General features: G+C 43.3%; 2 protein-coding genes and 1 long non-coding RNA gene across 3 annotated transcripts; 2 read left to right on the top strand and 1 right to left on the bottom strand.

Moving 5' to 3' along the window:
- On the top strand, positions 1-4,213 carry mpi (mannose phosphate isomerase). Its single transcript, XM_003967249.3, has 8 exons — positions 1-86; positions 898-1,025; positions 1,402-1,602; positions 1,669-1,810; positions 1,902-2,081; positions 2,321-2,494; positions 2,587-2,795; positions 2,879-4,213. The coding sequence occupies exons 1-8, from the start codon at positions 17-19 to the stop codon at positions 3,095-3,097; spliced, it is 1,323 nt and encodes a 440-aa protein (XP_003967298.2). The 5' UTR covers positions 1-16; the 3' UTR covers positions 3,098-4,213.
- A 3,016-nt stretch (positions 4,214-7,229) lies between these two features.
- On the bottom strand, positions 7,230-7,923 carry LOC115251095 (uncharacterized). Its single transcript, XR_003889649.1, has 3 exons — positions 7,735-7,923; positions 7,528-7,598; positions 7,230-7,439 (listed from the first exon to the last, which is right to left on the bottom strand). It is a non-coding gene; the product is annotated as an uncharacterized lncRNA (long non-coding RNA).
- Positions 7,924-11,932: 4,009 nt separating this feature from the next.
- LOC115251130 (chemokine-like protein TAFA-5) lies at positions 11,933-13,283 on the top strand. Its single transcript, XM_029842367.1, has 4 exons — positions 11,933-12,155; positions 12,478-12,627; positions 12,815-12,942; positions 13,142-13,283. Exons 1-4 carry the CDS (start codon positions 12,074-12,076, stop codon positions 13,169-13,171), a joined length of 390 nt encoding a protein of 129 aa, XP_029698227.1. The 5' UTR covers positions 11,933-12,073; the 3' UTR covers positions 13,172-13,283.
- Positions 13,284-21,383: the final 8,100 nt, after the last annotated feature.

The following is a 21,383-nucleotide window of genomic DNA, read 5'->3' as shown; positions in this document are numbered from 1 at the left end:
AACGTCATCAGGTGAAATGGGAAGTGAAGCGGATGTGACGTCGCCAGCGGTGGCTCGACACGTCGCAGCCATGGAGCGGGTCAGAGGTGAGATTTTCTTCTTCTGGGCTGATTTAAAGCATTTGTTTTTCCCGTAAAAGTCTGTGATCAATTCCAGTGATGGGAAAGGTTTCTGCTGTCCGTCTTGAATTATCAACGACGTTTCATCTTTCATGCCGGATCTCAGTCAGGCTGGATTCATTCGTTTTGTATAGGAGACTTTTTTTTTTTTTTTTTTTTTTTTTTTACTACAGTTGAGAATATTGAATCATAATAGCGTGATACATTGATTAAGATTAAGATTAAGATTAAGATGAACTTTATTCATCCCCGTGGGGAAATTGAATTATAGTAGCAGCGTATGCAGAGTAAAGAGACAGAAAAAAATAAATACAGATAAGATTAGAATGTTATAAGCATATATACAGCATATATTATAAGCATATATATAATATATACATAATATAATATATACATATTATAAGCATTATAAGCATATATACATAAATATAGAATAAATTAGAAATAAAATTACAACATGAACATTACACAGTTGTTGTTATTGGCTGGGTTTGGATGAGTTATATAGTCTGATGGCGGACGGCAGGAATGACTTCCTGTACCGTTCCTTGGAGCAGCGAGGCTGCAGGAGTCTGTTGCTGAAGCTGCTCCTCAGTTTGTCCACTGTGTTATGGAGGGGGTGGGAGGGACTGTCCATGATTCAGTTCAACCTTATTTATATAGAGGTTATTACTGTCGAGTATCGGTTATAAACATGACGGATTGTTATCTATGAAAACATGAGTTAACTGCAGAAACATGTTGAGACTCTGGACTTAAGAACCAATTTGATCCTCAGTGTTCCCACTGACCTGCGTGGTACAGAACTATGCCTGGGGGAAAGTGGGCGAGGACAGTGAGGTGGCCAGGCTGGTGGTCAATGGAGACCCTCTGACTGTCATCGAGGATGGGAAACCTTACGCAGAGGTAAGAAGAGTTCCTCTCATGCTGCTCTTCTTGATCTACCTGCCTGACATCAATGTTAGCTCCAAGGAGGCACAGCACACACCCCAACTGGGACAGATTTCTCCTGGTTATTTGTAACATCTCAAATGGTTCTTGCAAATAACTTGCAAATAATGGAGCTTGTGATCATCTGTTATTGGTTACACGGTGGAATGTGATTCTTCTTAGTGGCATCTCAGCGGATGATATTAATTAACCACTAATAAAAGCTGCTGGTTTAGTGGTGTTGGGATGCATGCTGGTGATTCCAGCTTGTCCAGTTTCTTCAGGGGTTGACTGATGACCATGATTCAAATGTTCATCAATAACGTTGAAACTACGTTTGCGTCTCTTCCAGTTGTGGATGGGTGCTCACCCCAAAGGTGACGCTCAGATTAAAGACAACCGTGTGGCTCAGACCACGCTGGGACAGTGGATCGCCAGCTTCCCTGCCTGCCTGGGTTCAAAGGTCAAAGACAAATTTCAGGGCCGGCTGCCGTTCCTGTTTAAAGTTCTGTCTGTGAACACGGCTCTATCCATCCAGGCTCACCCCAACAGAGTGAGTGGCAGGTGAACCCAGCACCATTATCTGTGCCTTTCTTCAGTAACACCACACTCTGCTCAGGAGTTAGCTGCTCGGCTCCACGCTCAGTTTCCCCAACACTATCCAGATGACAACCACAAGCCAGAGATGGCCATCGCTCTGACCCACTTCCAGGGCCTCTGTGGTTTCAGACCAGTGGATCAGATCCTGGGCTTCCTTCATTGTAAGTCCCAAAGCCTCCAGAGGAATTCCCACACCTCCATTGCATCTTCCTCCAGCTCCTTATGAACTCATGAATGTGTTTGCCCCATCAGCTGTCCCAGAGTTCCGTGCTCTTGTGGGCAATGAGGCAGCAGAGGAGCTGCAGTGCAGTGTGGAAGATGCGGTCCACACGAGACTGGTGCTCAAGAACTGCTTCACCAGGATGATGAACTGTGAGAAGAAAGTGTTTGTAGATCAGCTCAACATGCTGGTGAAAAGAGTTACGGAGGAAGGTGAGGAATATCAAAACCGGTTTTACACCACTTCAGCTGAGCCCAAGGAGGGAAAGGTTGGTGTTTGTTCTGGGCCGAGTGGCACCATGGGCTGTTTGCTCAGTGGTCGGGTATCAGGTGCAGTCTGGGAAGACATTTAACAAGAGTCAAAGATTTACCAGACGTCAAATAATGTACTGTTGTATTCCATTTACAAAATCAACAAGAAAGAGTGGTACTAACCTTTTCCACCCCTGCAGGAGCAGCAGCGAAAGACACTTCAAGCAGCAATGGTGACTTGTTGCTCCGCCTCCATTCCCAGTATCCTGGAGACATCGGCTGCTTCTCCATCTTTTTTCTCAACCACATCATGTTGGAGCCAGGCCAGGCCATGTTCCTGGGGGCCAACGAGCCTCACGCCTACATTTATGGAGGTGAGAGCGCATGTTTGGTTTTGCTGATGTTCATATTTTCAACAAGCAGGATGAGGCATTTTGAGAGTTTCAACCTTCTGAAAATGTTGCAGACTGCATTGAGTGCATGGCGTGCTCCGACAACACCGTCAGGGCTGGCCTCACTCCCAAATACATTGACGTCAACACACTGTGCGAGATGCTGAACTACAGCCCCGCCCCCGCGGCCTCCAAAATCTTTCTGGGTGTCCCAGATGGTGCTGACCCCTGTGTGACCGTGTACGACCCACCAGTGCCAGACTTCAGTGTCCTGAGGATACAGGTGAGAAACTGGTTGGTTGATCTGCATTTTTTTTGTTAGTTAGTTATTGGCGTGTTAGCTGACCTCCTCACCTGCTCTTGCAGATCCCGCCCTCCCTCCCACAGTACACCATCTCTCCGGTCGACAGCGCTAGCATCCTCCTGGTTACCGAAGGCCACGCTACAGCAACGTGTGCTACAGGCCTCTCTGAGATCATGCTGAGGCGGGGCACCGTCCTCTTTGTATCGGCCAATGAGAGCATTTCCTTGGAGGAGGTCTCGCCGGTGGGGGTAACCATGTTCCGCGCCTGCTGCCTGCTGTAGCTGAGATCTGCTAGATTCTCATGGTTCTGTTTGTACTGAGGAAGACCAGTGGTGTTGAGTACTGTGTCGTAGGTGTTGTACTGAAGCGTCCTTACCTGAATCCTGTGTTCAGGTAAGGAAACATAAATCCCGTTCCGCTGTCTACTGACAGCAGCTGCGCCTTTTTTGTCTACAACACTGTACAACTTTAACCTTCCTGCTGGTGAGCTGGTTCTGCTTGGTTCTAATAAATGTTAGTTCTGTTATCTTTACCTCTGCATATGACAATTGGAGGTGTGAGTATTTCACTGTCACCAGCATCACCAGTGCATGTCGGTGGGTGTGGCCAATTATGTCCCAATGCTGCAGTAATTTATGGTGTTAAAGGAATGTTTGAAGACATGTTTTTCAGAATAAAGGTAAACAAATTTTATACATTTAAGTCAGAATTATAAGAGAAAACTGTAGGGAGTTTTGTTGTTTAATTTGTATCTTCATAAGAAAAATACCTTTCAGACTGATGTCATTAAGATTAAGATTAAGATGAACTTTATTCATCCCCGTGGGGAAATTGAATTATAGTAGCAGCGTATGCAGAGTAAAGAGACAGAAAAAATAAATACAGATAAGATTAGAATGTTATAAGCATATATACAGCATATATTATAAGCATATATATAATATATACATAATATAATATATACATATTATAAGCATTATAAGCATATATACATAAATATAGAATAAATTAGAAATAAAATTACAACATGAACATTACACAGTTGTTGTTATTGGCTGGGTTTGGATGAGTTATATAGTCTGATGGTGGACGGCAGGAATGACTTCCTGTATTATTGATTAAAAATAATTTATTTGTTAATGGAGTTATTATTCTTGATCACTGCTGATCTTTACACCGCATGTGAAGTATGGAAGGCACTAAAACATTTACAGCTTTCTTTAAAACCTGTTTATTAGAATGTTTCTGAGTGAATATTTGTTACAGATTTTAGTTTGAACACTGATCATGTTTGCACACAAATCTTTAAAGTGTTTATTTTCAAGAGAAGAGGTTTTTGATTTAAAAGTAGCTCAGACCTAAAACCATATATGTTGAATAAAACTTGTTCTGTTGCACCAGTGTTTCAGCTTATTCTTTGATGGCACCACCAGATAGCTCTGGTACACTGGTTCATTATCATTAACACTTAATTCACCAAAGAGATAATATGACATAATGTGGAATTCATGAAGTTTCCTTTTAAAATTCTGAAAATTAACATTTGGAAGAAGATTTATTTTATTACCTGATATAAATTGTCTAGAATACACTGTCGGCCCGCAGTGCTTCCACTGGGCGGCGCTGTTGTTTAAGTCCTACTTTACTATTTCAGTTGCTCTAGTTTCAATAACACTCAAAGTAAATTTGTGTCTGCAGATCATCTCTGCTGTGCGCTGAAGTGCGCTAAAGAGGGCCTGCAGAGCGCGCAGATCTTGCAATACATCATGGACTCTGTAGTTCACACCCAGCAGCTCTTTGACCAGAGTCTCCTGCTGGAAGTTTTGCAAGTGGCGGCCCCTGAGCATTTCCCGAGCCAGAGTCAGAGTGTCGACACAGTGGACTCAAACTGCACCCTGAGGTCCATCTCGTCGAGGACCAGTACCAGCAAGGGGCCGTCTAAATTGCGGATGTTGTGGCTGACGAGTGGCTGATGGATCATTCGTTGGTGGGGATGAGCTGGCGGTGGAGGTACAGCTGGCCCTGGTGGAGCCTAAATCCAGTCACCTTTGCTGCATCAGGTTGCAGCGAGCACTGTGGAATGACGTACAGGTTGAAGGAGTGACCTCCGCTCACTGTCGCCAGCTGGATGATGTCAGAACTTTGACCTGCAGCCAGAGAAGACATTATGTGAGTCAGACCTCCATCCTGCTGCACCAGCAACCTGAAAGTGGCGTGAATTTATGGCCACAGGCAGCATGTTTGGTTACTGATGGCTAAAAGTGAGCAACCACATCCACCATCAGTGTTTCTTACATGAAGACAGAGGAAATCGCCAGAAATAAACACTTAAGCACCAGTCGATTACTAAATTTAATTCAGTTTCATCCCTAACTCTTAAGACAAAGTTCATTAGTAAAAAAACAAAAGACGTTTTGGTACATTTAACCATAGAAAGTGAGATTGTACATCGTTTAAACAATGAGTTGAACCCTTTAGTCCTTTCTGTAGATAAATACATGCAGATTTCTGCAGTTTTCATCATTCCGCTGGTGTTAGAAGTGTTGACATCATTTGGAGATAGGCAGAGCTCTTTATTTTAATTGATGTGAAGTAAACTCTTTCTTTAATTCAGTTTACATGCTTTTCGCTGTTGGTTTTACTTTTAAACTTAGAAACGCGGCAGTCGAGAAAAACCGCCTCCCGGTTTGATAGAGACAGTTTAGAGTCCAGTTTAGAGCCCAACTCGCACAGTCCGCTCGTCTCCAAATCAAAGAAATCGAGCGTCTATCAACACTTTCTACTTCGGCCGGAATCTTGCATCACATTTTGACATTAATGCAGCCCGAATGTCATAATCTTTTTAATATTTTCCAAAGATTGTCTGTGAAAAATTGACAAATTATCTTCCACCCGCGCACGCGCAGAACGCTTTCCGAAATAGGTGAACGGTTCCCATAAATGTGCCTGAAGAAAATGATTTACAGGAACGGTGTCCATGGTTGCAAGAGTGATTCTTTTATGCTGGGGTTTTGACAGTGGCGAACCGTGCATTTCACACCTAGGCCTTCAGTAGTGCTCCGTCTGAATCACTCAAACCCTCATTAACCATTTTCGTTATTTAAAAAAAAACCAGAACATTTTATTATGCATAAATGAACCTTGCGTTGCATATAGAAAATTTAAACGCCTCAACTGAATAAATAAACAAGTGTACAAGTCTCGTTCTGCAACTACAGCATTAATTAAAAAGCATTTATAATAACGCCATAAACTTGGAATGATAGCAACATTTCAATCACCAAAAAATCGGATTATTTGGAAAAAATATAATTAACATGATTCGGATATTTTTAGAGAAGGCCTCGAAAGCCCTGACAGCCCACCACTGGGTTTTGGGGGGGGGGGGGGGGGGGTATATAAATATTATTTATATTAATATTTAATTATATTAATATATTAATATGAGACCAGAATGGCACCATTTAATCTGACACCAACACCACCTTTTCAGGAAGAGCTTGTTTACAAGTTCAGGCTAAAATGTTTAGAGAGACGGTCACCTTCAACAAAAGCCTGAACTCAGTCCATCAGAATTTTATCCCGGTATATGTTTGGTTCATGATGATCTTTGCTGCTGCTACGATTTGGCTCAGCCTTGAGGATTATGATCTGTTCTCTGGTCTGTTCTCTTTTACAGCATTGATGCAACAACTCCAACTCACTGGCTGCAACTTCAATGAGGAAAATCTGGCCATTTTCAGAATTCTGTCAAGATGATAATGTTAGCCTCAAGTTCTTTCAGTGTTTTAGTGAGCAGAAACAAAGCTCCATATTACCAATGTTTACCTCTGATACTATAATAACGATGCACAGACAAACTTCCACTGAGACCTGCTGACCCAAAAAGTCTTGCTACTGTGCTGCCTGGTTGTGCCGAATGTTAAAATGTCATGTCTAAACATTATATATAAGTATATGTTAAATGTAAATTTTAATTGTCTTGCTGAGTGTAAAAAGGCTCCACCTCAAATAGTGTTGGCTGTAAGCAATTACAGTTATCATCACAGACCAGAGTTGAGGTTACACACTATCGTAGTTTGCTGCCACTGTAGTACATCAAAGAAGAAATAACCCGGCCTGACTCTGGATGGATGGACCACATTGGAAGGACAATGAACCAAACCAGACCAAACTCTGCTGCCTTATTGAACTTGCTACTGCTGGTTTTTCCTTAGTTGTCTCTACATCTAAGCTGACTTTTCCCTATAAAAATATTCTGACATGGTTTTCTATTTTCATCAGCAGTTTAAGGGAGCATATTTGATAGTTCAATGGTACCCCGATCAAATCATGGTCCCAGCGACACAGCATACGCTTACACATACTTTATGTGTAATAAACAATTTGGAATGCATGGAGCAAACATGGTCATGAAAGTGATGAGGTACTGCCCATGTGCGGAACAAACAGTAGCACTTTTCGGTCATCAGAACAGGTCAGAATGACTGATTTGAGATGATTTGTAGCACTTAATGTTGTCCTAGCATCATCCTTCCTGGGCTGTGGCCTCAGTGCTTTAGGCCAGAGGTCAGATGATCTAAATGATGCCCTCCAGGGATGATAGGCCTTCTGGTGCTCCATCTGAAAGTCCAGTAAATTCCTGTGGTCTACAAACATCATCCAGCTGCCACACAGGTTATTGGTGGAGTTTCTCAGAATGGTCACCTACTGCTTCATGGACTCTGCCTCCTAACGACAAATCAGCTCTGAACTTAAATCCTGGTAGATCTGTTTGGTCCTCTGAAGAGTTGGGACATGGTTTTACCAAGAGAGGAGAAGAAGAGGTGCACAGCATTTGGTGGCGTTTGTGGTTTCGTCAAGTAGAATTGGAAAACGGTTGAATCAGTGACAGGATGTTTAAATTGATCAAACACACCAAGTGGTGTGCACCACTCTATATCCCACACAGGTCTCTGAAGATCTTCTTGGACAGCTTCTTGGAACTTTGCGTTCTTGACTCCTGCCCAGGCATTTTGAAACACCCAGTCGCTGATGTCCACTTTGTTGACAGGGACAGTCAGCGCATGTCTCTAGATTTAAAAAAGTCACAACAATGCACTTTAACTATCATTTCAATTTGTGCTTCTGTTTTTTTTTTTAACAACTAAAGTTCTGTATAACTAAGGAAGGTGGTCTGTTGGGATGCCTGTTGAATTCTGGTCTGGATAATGGTAGATTGTTTAACCCTTCTTAGCCTTCAACACACTATAATATAATGTCAAAGTTCAAAGAAATTATAAGTTAGCATCAGCCATCATGAAAATGACATGAAAGGCTTTGCGATCATTCTGTTTTCACTTTTCTACCAAACCTTTGACAGTTTTTGTCAGACCTGGTTCCAATTGAACTTTTCTTCACTTTCTATAAGTAATGACTTCGGTCTTGAATCACAAATACACCATATGAGGATACATTATTTTAATATCTTGCTGAAAACATGATTGCCTATTACAGTATTAGTGATGTTGCAGAAGTGGAGTTTCAGTAGGACCTGTTGGTTCTCTCAGATCTCCAAAAGAGGCCAGAGTTCACAAGTTCACACATCTCATCCTCATCATCAACCATCTTTCAATGCTCATTCGGCCAATGATGAAATGTCACAATGTTGGAGGTCTTTTGGAAAGTAATCGCCCATCCAGCCCTGATTCAGGACAGTGTTTCAGTGAAATTTGAACCCACAGGAATGAATGGGAAAAATCTGAATTGAAAAATGTGTTCCAAGTTGAAGGACACACCCCCCAGACCTACACAATCATCATAAGTCAAACATCCATTTGTGTCTAGATTCATCATGACCTTACTGTAATACCAATAAGGGTTTCTTGGGGAGGCACTTCTCTGAGCATGTTCTTACCCTCCAGTTTGGGATTTACCTATGGGAGCTAGAGTTGGGAGTCATGTGACCTTGAATGTGTAAATGTGGCCAGTCCCATTGAAACAGACAGAAAATACTATTCCTTTAAAAGGTTGATTGAATAATCAGGCAGAACAAAGACTGTGTCTCTACCTTAGGCAGTAAAATGGGCAGTTTTAGTTCAGAGTCTTATGCCAGGTCAGCTACATTGTCACAGCCTTGAGCTTTTGTGAAACGGCCAAAGTTCCTATCACCAATGAACCAGTTGCTTTTACGTTTAGCTTTGCTCCCCTTTCTTGAGATGACGTCCTCAAAGTCGTCATCCCAGTTTCTTCTACCTTTTATCCTATTGCCTCAACAAAGTTCTCTACAGATTCCTTTTGCTGTGTTGGTTTACAGCAATGACATATCTGCATCTTAAACATGAATAATGTTTCTTTCATCTTTAAGGTTCTTTCATGCTTGACTTTAGTGTTCTTTTGTAAAACGCACATTTAAGCAATATATGTATCAAAGCATCCCAGGCTTTGATGCCTATTTCTGTGATGTACTTTTTTCTCCCAAAATAACAGATGTTACAGATTTTAATGGTTTTACATTTTTTCATTAATTTTGATGTTACAGATTCCGGAGTGACTTTGACCTTTGATCTTCAAAGGAACATAGGTAGAACATAGGTCAAGATCAAAGCCAAGGGGCCTTAATAATAAAAGGACAGAGGGAATCACACCATAAAGCAAAAATGTGATTTTGGACTCTTAAATAAATTTGACTTAATTTTCATTTGCTTTGGAAACTATAAACAAATCATGACTAGATCTCATACTTTGATCTTTGTTTGTTCTGTGGAAGGTTTCCTGCTTCTTTAAAGGAATTGTAATAATTGCAGTAAGACTGACCCTATCGCTGGGTAATGCACCGGTAAACATATGAAACAGCAAATGTTACAGAGCGCGTACCTATCACAAACATATACAATTTAGCTGTAAGAACTGGGAAGGAAAATGACTACTCTCTAAATTCTAGTTTGTACTGTAGAATTGATCTTTACTCTCATTTAGTGTCATGGGCACCACACAGTTGTCCACCGGAGGAGAGGGGGGGCTGCATTGGGTTGACAGCAGAGCTCCAATTTCAGCAGCTTGCTCTAGTAACAGTGCACACCTACTTCACAGGTGAGCACTACTGTGGGTGTCTCTGGTAGCCCGCTAGTGGAGCCCTTATCTGACCAAACAGGGTCAGATGTTCAACATGCAATGCTCATTTCTGAAAGGAGTCCGGTGAGTTTGTCGGGAAGAGATTTGTTGCGTAGGCAGCATGCTAGCATTTATTGTACTCCTGCTGGTTTGTTTCTCACCGTCCCTGACAATAAAGCCTTCCAGGCTGTCCAATATTTAAAATCTGTTATTCATTTTTAGTTTTTCTGGATGTTTCCAGATTTTAATCCAGCTGAAACCTTTGCCATGGTAAATATTCAAAGTATTGCTACGACGTCACCTCCTTGTGCATCCTTGATGTCTACTGTGAGACCTCTGATGGAGTGCTATTGTGTTGCTGCTGTTGATTCCTGTGCTAAGTACAATAATTTTGCGTCTTTATCCCTGCAAAAACAATTCAAATTTGGCCTGTGAAAATTATTTGATGGTTGGTTCTGAAGGTTGTGTTGCCAAATTAATTGACCAAAGAATCACAGATTCTTTACAGATTTCCTGATGTGTTGCCACACCTTAAAGTTGCCGTTGAGTGAGAAGATCAGAAGGTGCCACAGCCATAGCCTTTAGAGTGATGTCCTCACTTCTTTGAGTAGTTAATTGTTTTTGTTGAGGATTCCACAGAGTCTCTCTTAACCAGATCACTTTTATTCTACAGAAGGCACGTTTTCCTCCACTGTATGGGCCACCCTCTGATTTGTTTTAAGTTCCTAATGAATTATGGGCCAAACCTAAGAATCATGTGGGATTGCTGACTGCCTCATGTCAACTTAAACTGTTGGGGTCCAGGGTGGTGTCGGGGCGGGGGGGAGCTTCATTGCCTACAGCTGGCACTGTGGGTAGGCGCACCTGCGGGCGATTGCCACCTGGCTGCCTACTTAAGGAGGGAGCGCCTGCCCATTGGGGCCGGAGTGTCTTGTTGTCTCTGTCGCTGTCCTGTTTGATTCCCGGCACGGTCTCCATGCCATTCTGCTGGACCGGTGAGCGTGCCGTGCCTGGGTTCTCTGCAGTCCCGGAGGACTGCTTCTGGTTCGAGGACTCACCCAGGCTCCCCGCAGTCGTGGTGGACTGTTCCTGTTCCTGAGTTCTCAGCAGTACCGGTGGACTGCTTCTGGTCTGAGGACTCTAGTACTCCCTGCAGTTCAGGAGGACTGCGTCTGTCTTCGGGGTGTCCACGGTGCGCTCGCGGTCTCCATGCCGGTCTGCTGGACCAGTGAGCGTGCTGCACCCGGTTCCTGGGTTCTCTGCAGTCCTGGAGGACTGCTTCTGGTTTGAGGACTCTCCGTTGGACCCCATGAAGTGCGGATCCTACTCCTGAGCTACCCGCAGTCCAGGAGGACTTGTCTTTGTGTTGCCCCCCTGTAATAAAACTCATTTGGACCCTCTTACCACCGTGTTCTGGTCTGCTCTCGGGTCCTCTCTAAAACCCTTTTCGTAACACAAACCTAACTCTAAACTTCCAATGTTCAGGCAAAATAAATGACCCCAAAAAGCAATCACAGGAATAGAGGGTGTAATCCAGTCCCTCTTGGATCAGCATGTACTAGTGGAAACGAGAAGTCCATGCAACACTCCCATCCTCCCTATTCTGAAAAAGACCTGAAGAATGGAGGTTTGTTCAAGATCTACTAGCTATTAATAGCATTGTTGTACCTACAGATCCAATTGTGTATATGGCGGCCGCAACCCAGTTACCTTCCATCTGGCTTAAATAGCTCTGGGTAAGAGTGTCTCATCAGAATTGCTGCTGGCTCTGCATGAATATAGTGCATGTACTGCAGTTTGAAGAGATTCTACCATTGCCCAAACAAACTGAAGTTCATATTAATTTCACGTTTGAATTTGTCCATCACATTTTCCTTCTCTGGACTCTTGTCAATGATTCTAATCCAAAGTGGAAGAGTTATGGACAAATATTGCAGAAAAAGTGAGGGAGGGAGGGAGGGATGGACAGAGAGAGGAGGGAGGTGTGGAGGAGCTTCATCAGTAGCTGCTGGTCTGCAGGAGGTGTGAAATATGCCTGGCTGGTGGCGTTCCTGGGATTAATACGGAGGAGAAGACATTTGGCAGGAGGTGGATCCTCCGATCATCTGCTGCTGGGTCCTCAGAGGCTCCTCAAACCCGTGACTGGCTGGAGCCACAGCTCCCACATGCTGATGCCCCGGCTGCTCTGGACTCTGACGGCTGCTGCAGTGGGATTCATGCTGCTGCCCACACGTGTCCACAGGGAAGGTACAGCTAGTGTGTGTGTGTGTGGGTGTGAGTGAGCGAGAGAGAGAGAAAGAGTGTGTGAGTGTGAATGAGTGTGTGTGAGTATGTATATGTGTGTGTGTGAGCCTCCAGCTCTGTAGATAGAAGGTCTCTGTGGTCCAGACTAACTTGATGTTAATCGATGTTTTCATGCCTTTCACTTTATTCTGGATTAACAATCTGTCATCTGATAAAGTTCTTAGGTTTCTGTCATGAATCTGGTCCATCTCCAAGTTCTGGATGGTACTGTGACTGTTTGGTGCTCTTACATTCCCTTGCCGATTGTTGATCTGATGGTTCTCAGGTCAGCCGACAGCAGGAACCTGTGAAATTATCACTATGGACCATGACAGCAGCCAGCCCAGTAGGACCATCGCCCGACAGACTGCCCGCTGCGCCTGCAGGAAGGGACAGATTGCTGGTACCAGGAGAGCCAGTCCCGCCTGTGTGGACGGTGAGACCAGCTGTGGTGTTTGACTCTGCACAGCAGTTATTTATCAGTCATTATCAGCATCATCACCACCATCATTACCATTGTTATCCTCAGTTTTTAATCCCAGAATATTCATCCACCTTTGAGACCTTCAGGCTGTAAAAATCTGTGAATTGAGTAGTTGGTGGTGTCTCCTGTTCTTCCTCAGTTGATATCATCTGGCGCCGTCGTTGGTGTGACATGACTCCCTGTTTAGATGATGAATATTGTGACCTCCTGGTCAATCAGTCGGGCTGGAGCTGCACACAGCCAGGAGGCCGAGTCAGGAGAACTACGGTAAGATGAGAATCTGAAGGGGGACCTCCTTCAGCATCTTCAAACAGTTCAGCCCAACACAAACATGTACATGACAACAGTCTCTAGACGTCTCCTCCTATTTTAGGTTTAATGTTGAATTCCACTTCATTTTACCAGCAACTGTTGCTGTGGGTGATGGTTTCTCTTGTTGGTCACTGACACGGCTGATGTCTTCCAGGTCTTCCTGACAGCAACAGGAAAGATGTAACACCTCCTGAGTGGACAACCCTTATTCTCCAGGATAATCACTGACCTGCCAGATTAGATAAACTGGATTACAAAAACAAGGAGTTGGTCTTCAGAGGGGCGGAGCCTTCGACACCATGTGACCTGCGAGAGTGAAAGTGTGAAGATTTGTGTTTTAGGAGAGAGGAATGCAGCATCGTAACAGTGATAAAACCAATGATGAAATATCAGTGTAGCCCACTTCTCACAACTATGTCAGAGGGTTTCTGAGTTCGTAGTAATCAATGAATTTAGTTGACAAATAAAATATGGGATAATATACCTTGTCTAATACCCTGTCCTGGAACACAAATGAATCAATTATTTATTTAAACATAAAATATTGTCCAACAAAACAATATTCTCATTGGGGGGGGGGAAACTTAAACAAAAGGCTATTATAATCACTCAAACCATCAACTTGATCACAAGAAAAACTCAGGTTCAGCCTCAAAGAAAATACACCTTCTGCATAAACTAGATAACTTTTAGCCATGCATGTTTTCAAATTTTAACAACTAAAATTTTCTTCTTTTACATCCTCTCACCCCAGTGGATCCACACCCAACACATACATACACATAAACACAGCCAGCAAAAATAAAAGAAATAACCCTGTGGCAGGCCTGATTGCAGAAAAATCCAGGTTACTCCAAATGATCCTCGAAATGTAGAAAACTGTTACCTCGGATGTAGTTCAGTTGCAAAGAGCGACGATTTACCGGTCCAAGTCATTGATGAAAGGTGGTACCCCTGTTCGATGCTCAGAGGCAGACAGATGATGGAGTCTCTCTCAGGCATTCAACGACTACCTCCAGATGGTTAGGAATCACACCATGGCAGACAAATCCTCACTGTCCCATGTTGAAACAGCAAGGCACAGCCGATAGTGATTGCTGTTTAAGCTATTCCATGGCTAAAAGTTCACCCCATGTACTAAGGAATGCTAATTACAGCTAGCACAAAACTAATATTTGCTAACACGGATGCTTCAACCCGAAACGTCTGCGACGGCGCATAAGCACAGGTGTAGCCCCAATAATCACTTACAGAATGTCGAGGAGACAATCTTTTTGTAACAAAGATATACTGATGTTACAGACAGTGCTTCTTATGCTAATTGATCTTTCCATCTGCGCCATGCGTCTTCCCAACCACTCTCTTGTTTTTCTTCATGTCCCCCCCAAAAAATCCCCTCATCCACCCCAATATATAGTAATATATAACAAAACACCTGAGTGTCTTTTAAATATTCTCTTATGAAATTGTATGTTTTGTGTTTTAAACAGTTTTAACCCAAGATAAACATTGTTCTTAATAATATAAATTTTAGTTGGGTTACATCATTTACCACGGTAATCGGATGTACTTTTAGACCTGACACCATTTTACTCATAAATGTAGACTAAGATCAGGCACTAAAAGATGTTAGATGTGTGATCTTTCCAGACACAGTTGCCATTTTTTTTTTATCATCTTCTTATTCACACTGTTGTACTTCATGATGTTGTTGAAATTTTAGTTGGGTTCCACCCTTCCCCCTTTAAATATCTGACATCCCTGTCAGGTTACTAAAACAAAATGTCACTTTTCCTCTTCTAAAGTATAAAAGATAAATACATATAGACCTACTTTAGCGTTTACCTATAAGTATAGTAACACCTCTGTGCCCGGATCATCATCTACCAAGGAACTGGTGGTTGCTCTAATCCAGGGGTGGCCAACCAGTCAGAGCCTAAGAGCCACATTTTTTTTACCGTGTTACCGCAAAGAGCCACATCATACACGTGGGAACATGTGAACATCACCTCATCCCTTCCTCACACACACAGACCTCTGCTTAGCCAGATATATTGTAAATGTCACACACCAACATGATAATGACAGAATTTGACTTCTACAGACCATGGGCCAGTCATTTTCAACAATGAACATTTTGTGCACTGTCTCACACACACAAACTCTCAATTCAACTAAGTCCACAAACAAAAATATAACAATTAAAATATTTTTTTTTCTCTTACTATGTACAGTATGTTGCTTAGTGGGACTTCTGGCATTCCTTGCTTTGAACAATCCTCTTCAAATCTGGCTTGTATTCAGTTGTTGCCAGGCAGTCAGAACAGATCGATGCTTTGGTTTCACGTGTTTCAGGGTAGAAAACACAGACTTGCAGACGTATGTTGACCCAAATATTGACAGTATCTTAAGCGCAGCCCGTTTGACATTGGGCTATTTTTCCATTGGCACACTTTTCCAGAACTCAATGGCCCCTTCCCTTAAAGCAGGTTTCAGTTGGTCCTCCTCACAAAGATCGATCATCTCCAACTCAGCTGCAGCCTCATCTGTGACAAGTGGGGCTTTCCAACAGTGCGTCTCCACATTAAAAGGGGCAACGAAGAATACGATCTGTGGCCTTTTCAGTTGTAGATCACGGAACCGAGTCACGAAGCTTTCGTGCATTTTTTCCTGCCATTTTGAAGGCAAACTTAATTGTTTACTCAAAAGATCTTGTCCCTACTGAGAAACTTTGCAGTATTTTCATCTAACGCGCATGCGCTTTTGGCGAAAGTACCGTATTGAACTCAAGCGAAGCGAAGACGCACATTAAAAAAATACAAACCCAAACTTCGATATGAACGTTAGAGCCGCATGAAACCAGGCAAAGAGCCGCATGCGGCTCGGGAGCCGCGGGTTGGCCAGGCCTGCTCTAATCCATCAGCACTGCAACTCTCTCTCTCTTTTGAATGAGCTCATCCACAAACTTTCTGTATTGTTTAACTGGCCATTCGCTCTCAAAATCAGAGGAGTCAGTTGACATTACAGTCTCTCTGTACATTGTTACCCGTTGTGCTTTGTTTGCGCCTGATGTGAATACGACTTTGGATTACTGGTTTCTTTGGCATGTTTTTGGTGTTATCCAACACTGGGATCCTCACAAAACTTCCTATAGGAAGGATGTTGTTCCTGTGCATAGTTTTGAGCTTTCCCTTTCCATTCACTGTGTATACTTGCAAGTAAATCATACCAATGATTCTCTAGTTTGTCTTTGACCTTCAACCCAAGATTTTGCAATAATACTTAGTCACCAGGTTCTAAATTGTGGAAATGTTTTGCTGGTGTTGTTTTTGAAGCCTCTGTAGCCATGATATAGGCTTTCTTTAAGTCTTCTTTGATTTTGGTAACATACAGTAGGAGGGCTGGGTTTGGTTGGTTTCTCCATTTGGGCATGTCCCAAAACATATATCCTGGCCTTCCGCCCAAACATTAAAAAATATGGGGAGTATCCCGTGGCATCACATTTAATGCTGTTATAGGCATGTACAAGATGTACTTTGTGTTGACTCCATTGCCTCTTTTTCTCCTGGTCAAGCGTGGCTAACATGGACAACATAGTTCGATTGAAGTGTTCTGGTTGTGGATCTCCCTGTGGGTTGTAGGGTGTGGGCCGTGACTTTTGTATGCCCAGTGTTGTCAGCAGTTGTTTAATGAGCTGAGACTCAAAGTCTCTTCCTTGATCAAAATGAATCCGAGATAGAAAGCCACAATGTACAAAATACTTTTTCTCACTGTAATTTTTTGATTTTGAGTGGGGACAGCTTGAGCATATCTTGTAAAATGGTCAGTTACGACTTGTACATTACTCACCCCTCTAGAGTCAGGTTCCATTGACAAGAAGTCAATACAGACTAATTCGAAAGGCCCAGAACTCACTATTTGATGCAAAGGTGCAGCTCTCTGATACGGAGTGTTTCTGAGGACACACGCTCCACAGTTTCTCACATATTGCTCCATTTCTGTTGACATCTTGAGCCAGAAGAACTGTCTCCTGATATGGTCAGTCACTCAACTCCCAAATGACCAAGATCATCATGCATTCCTTTGAGTACTACTACCCTGAACTTAGCACTAACTTCTTTGTCTTTTTTCCTGTATGGCATGTACTCACACGATGGAGTAACCCATCAGTCATGATTAGCTTCCCCGTTTCTCTTTTTATCAGCAATAACTCCGGATTGTCAGGCCACTTGCCACTTTTCATAGCTTGTATTGTACATTCTATGAAGGGGTCCTGAGCTTGGGCCTCGGATAGTTCCGACCGAGAAATTTGTTCCACTGAGTTCACCTGAAGGTGAAAGAGCATACATGTCAGGAATAGAGCATACACGTCAGGAATAGACTCAGGTGGAGGGCCAAGTTCTGTGCTCTGTGCCTCTCCTCTCCTCTCCTCTCCTCTCCTCTCCTCTCCTCTCCTCTCCTCTCCTCTCCTCTCTATCTTCTACCTGTCCTCCCCCCTTCTCCTCTCTCTCTACCCAGCCGGCCATCAGCAGGAGGGTCCCCCTACATGAGCCTGGTCCTGCTCAAGGTTTCTTCCTGTTAAAGGGGAGTTTTTCCATGCCACTGTTGCTTGTCTGGGGTTAGGCCCTGGGATTCTGGAAAGCGCCTTGAAACAATTTTGATTGTAAAAGACGCTATATAAATAAAGATTGATTTGATTTGATTTGATTTGAAGTTGTTCAACGTACCTAGGAGAGACTGTAGCTGGGTCCATAACACCAGCTCGCTGGCAAATTGACTTGACTGCAGCCTGTGAAATGCTTTGCAACTCCGTCTCCTCTTCCTGACAGAGAAAATTACCTTGGATAACTATGACCTGAATGATTGAGAATCTACACAGATATCCATCTTCTCTTCTCTCAACTTGATACGTGATAACAAATCAGCGTCAATGTTACTTCTGCCTGGTCTGTAGATAATGTCAAAATCATACACTGACAAATCTGACAGTCACCGATGCCCCACAGCATTGAGCTTTGCTGATGTAAGGACATAAGTTAACGGTTTGTAAAATGGGCCCCATAGAGATAATCTTGGAATTTTTGAAATTGATGAATGGCATAATTCTTTTCTGAAGAGCTCAGCTTTCTGCTTGCAAATGCAACTGGCCTCAACCCTTCTGGATGCTCTTGATATAAAACAGCTCCAAGTCCTGAGAGGCTGAAATCCATGTACAGTGTGTATGGTTGTTCAAGATCACCAAAGGCTAACACTGGAGCATTTGTCAAACAGTCTTTTATTTTCTTAAAAGCATCCATGCAGGATCCATCCTATCTGTCACCAAACGGCTCCCCCTCGTCAAGATAAACATCATTCTTTCCTTTTGTCTTTTTGCTGTGACCTTTAGTGAGGTCAGTCAAGGGATGGACGATGGAAGAGTAATTGTGGTTAAATCATTGGTAATATCTACAAAACCCCAAAAATGATTGTAAGGTCTTAAGATTTGAAGGCTTGGGCCAATTAGTCACAGCTTCAACCTTTGCGGGATCGGCTGCAACACTGTCTGCAGCCACTATATGACCCACATACTTGACTTTCGTTTGGCAGAACTGACATTTGTTGAGTGAAATCTTAAGTCTCGCTTCTTGAAGTCGGTCCAGAACTTTCACCAATCTCTCCTCATGTTCTGCCAGGGTCTTCCCAAATATGATCAGGTCATCAAGGTAGACCAGAACTTGGAGCATATTCATGTCACCAATGGTTTTCTCCAAAAGCCTCTGGAAGGTCACAGGATCTCATGTTATGCCCTGTGGTATCCTTTCCGTTCCTGAGTGTTTCCCTCTCCCCCTCCCTTTCTGTTTCTTGTCTATGTTTCCCTTGTCTGTTTAATTCCAGGCTGGGCAGGGCTGTTTCCAGGTTCTCTCCTGTCGGGCGATCTACACACCTGAAACTCATCTCCAGCTAATCACCCACACCTGCCTCCTGCTTTAAAAGCAAGGTCTAGCCTGGTTTCCAGTTCTGAACTGATTGTTAGTCTCTCCCGCAGATCGCCTTTCGGACACCTCTTTGCACCACCCAGCCTGCTCCAGTTTGACCGTGTTTGTCGGTTTCCAGCACCACTTGGTTTTACCCTGAACTAATTCCAACCTCACCCAGTCATGTGTGCCTGCATTTGGGGGTCTTGATTCATGTATGCAATGCTTAACACTTTCAAACTGGCAAAATCCAAGAGGACAGATTAAAGCAATTTTCTCCTTGTCTCCTTCTTTCATTCATTTATTTGGTAATATCCACTACGCAAGTCCAGAACATAAAACCATTTACTTCCAGACAGAGTAAAGAGCCTCATCAATACGCGGGGTAGTATATTGATCTATGATGGTATTGTGTATGGTAGTCAATACACATCCTTACATCCCCATTCGTTTTCCTAAGAATGACTATGAGCGATGCATAGGGCCTCCTGGACTCTTTTATAATGCCTGCTGCTAACAGCTTCTGGATATGACAACGCACATCATTAATATCTGCTGGAGCAATGTGCCTGGAGCATTCACGAAAGGGTCCGATAGGCGGATTGGATGCTCCATATCTTTGGCGAGTCCCACATCCAGTTCATGAAAGGAGAACACATCTGCTCTCTCTGACAATTTATGACAGAGTCTGGCTTTCCTCTCTTCAAGGACAGGAGAGTCACCAAAGTCAATCATACTGAAGTCAAAAGCATCCTCAGTTACTGTCTATTGTTGAAAACGTGGTAACCACGTTAGTGACACACAGGCGACCCAGCACAGCACCAACCGGAATTGTCACTTTTTTCTGCAACTCATTTTGAACCAGTACGGTTAACCTGTCAATGTCCACAGTATTACTTGGTATCATCATAGGTTGTAACATAATAGCCGAGGGGAGAGTGGATGTACTGGAAGCTTCCACCATCAAGATGTCATCGGGCAGTGACCTGCCAAACACAACTTTGCAGGCCACTTTACCACGGCTCCTGCAGGTAAGGTAAGTGAGCTGGGACCATCCAAGTGAACCAAACCTACTTTATCATTCTCTGGTTTTGACCAGTGACTTGCATCTCTTCTTTCCCCTTCTCAGGGACAGTGGTCTGTATACCAAATGTGTGGGCTACAGTGACTCCAGTTGTATCTTTCTGCAACTGGACTAGCTGCTTGGACAGATTGGCTTTGGTATTTGTCCCTAAAATCACAGGTGTCTGATCTGGACTAAGTAGGTCAGGACAAACAAGGGCCAGGACCGATAGAGCAGTTGGCGTCCCTGCTACCTTCTTGGGAAACTCTATGTCCACCACTACATAACCAAGGTATGGATAAACAGTGTCACTGAAACCCCAAATGTTATGTTTGCTTACTGGGTATTTGGGAGTATCCACCAGATGTCTCCTGTACCAAGATTCAAAGATGATGGTAACTCGAGACACGCTGTCCAGTAAGGCATCATATTAACTTTCAGAGGCTCCAAAGACAGTGGCCCTATAAAACTTTCTGGTATGTCTGTTGAATTAGCCCTGTCCACAGTACTCTTTCTCACAGTGCAGTCAGCTTCAGGTGAACTGGTAATACCAGTAGGTTGAAAGCTGTTTGTCTTAGCCTTTTTTAGGGTTTGGATGAGTCTCTGAATCACTTTGTTTTGATTCTCAGGGCTTCTGCACTTTCCTGTCATGTGTCCATTTTCTCCACAACAGTAACAGAAACTCTCTTCAGTTTCAGTCACTTGTCTATTAGCAGTGTTTGCAGTCATCACTACATATAGGTGAAGGAGGATATTTTGAGTTCATTTTCTGTTGTAACTGTTTCACCTGTTTCCACAGAGCTATCACCTCTGAATCAGCAGTGGTCTCTGGGTGTCTTTCCCCGGTTAGTCTGATGGTCGTTTCACGTCACTTTGTCTTGTGTAGAGAGTGCAGCAAGCATTGATTTCACTTCTTTAATTTCAGCTCTCAAGCTGTTTATCTCTGATTGCTTGTTTACTTCTTGAAGTTTGGTATGAACAGTATACACCAAGTGGTTTAGCTTTGTTCTTGAAGCCTCATATTCTTCTTCTTTATGTCTTTCTTTTAGGAGTTCAAGGAAGGTTGGAGGTCTAGCCCTCCTCTCTCTCAGTCACAACTGAATTAACATCAAGTCAGCCTTAACTGCACCTCTAAGAAGCTGTTCAAGCCATGCACTATCCATGGCTGTGGGAGGGATTCCACCTCTTTGCACTACTTTGGACAAGCAACATTCCAGTCTTCTTAGTAAATCAGACAATTTCTCATGAGGGCGCCGCTGCTGCTTCCTAAGCTAATGAGTTGAACCAGTTTTTCAACAGGTTTGATTCTAGCTCCCCCTCCTCCAGCTGTCCCAATATTCCTCTGGATAACAATGGGTCCCCTTCACACCTCCCAGAGC

Source organism: Takifugu rubripes, chromosome 9 (assembly GCF_901000725.2).
Source record: "Takifugu rubripes chromosome 9, fTakRub1.2, whole genome shotgun sequence".
Taxonomy (NCBI): domain Eukaryota; kingdom Metazoa; phylum Chordata; class Actinopteri; order Tetraodontiformes; family Tetraodontidae; genus Takifugu; species Takifugu rubripes.
This window is presented reverse-complemented; position numbering and strand designations above follow the sequence as displayed.

What these genes read in the sequence shown, in the direction of transcription:
- mpi (XM_003967249.3), top strand. Translation starts at nt 17, where the DNA reads ATGGGAAGTGAAGCGGATGTGACGTCGCCAGCGGTGGCTCGACACGTC. An exon ending in GAAAAGAGTTACGGAGGAAG is followed by an intron (nt 2,082 to 2,320) that starts GTGAGGAATATC and finishes CCACCCCTGCAG; the next exon opens with GAGCAGCAGCGAAAGACACT. An exon ending in TCACGCCTACATTTATGGAG is followed by an intron (nt 2,495 to 2,586) that starts GTGAGAGCGCAT and finishes AAAATGTTGCAG; the next exon opens with ACTGCATTGAGTGCATGGCG.
- LOC115251130 (XM_029842367.1), top strand. Translation starts at nt 12,074, where the DNA reads ATGCTGATGCCCCGGCTGCTCTGGACTCTGACGGCTGCTGCAGTGGGA. An exon ending in CACACGTGTCCACAGGGAAG is followed by an intron (nt 12,156 to 12,477) that starts GTACAGCTAGTG and finishes GATGGTTCTCAG; the next exon opens with GTCAGCCGACAGCAGGAACC. An exon ending in GCCGAGTCAGGAGAACTACG is followed by an intron (nt 12,943 to 13,141) that starts GTAAGATGAGAA and finishes GATGTCTTCCAG; the next exon opens with GTCTTCCTGACAGCAACAGG.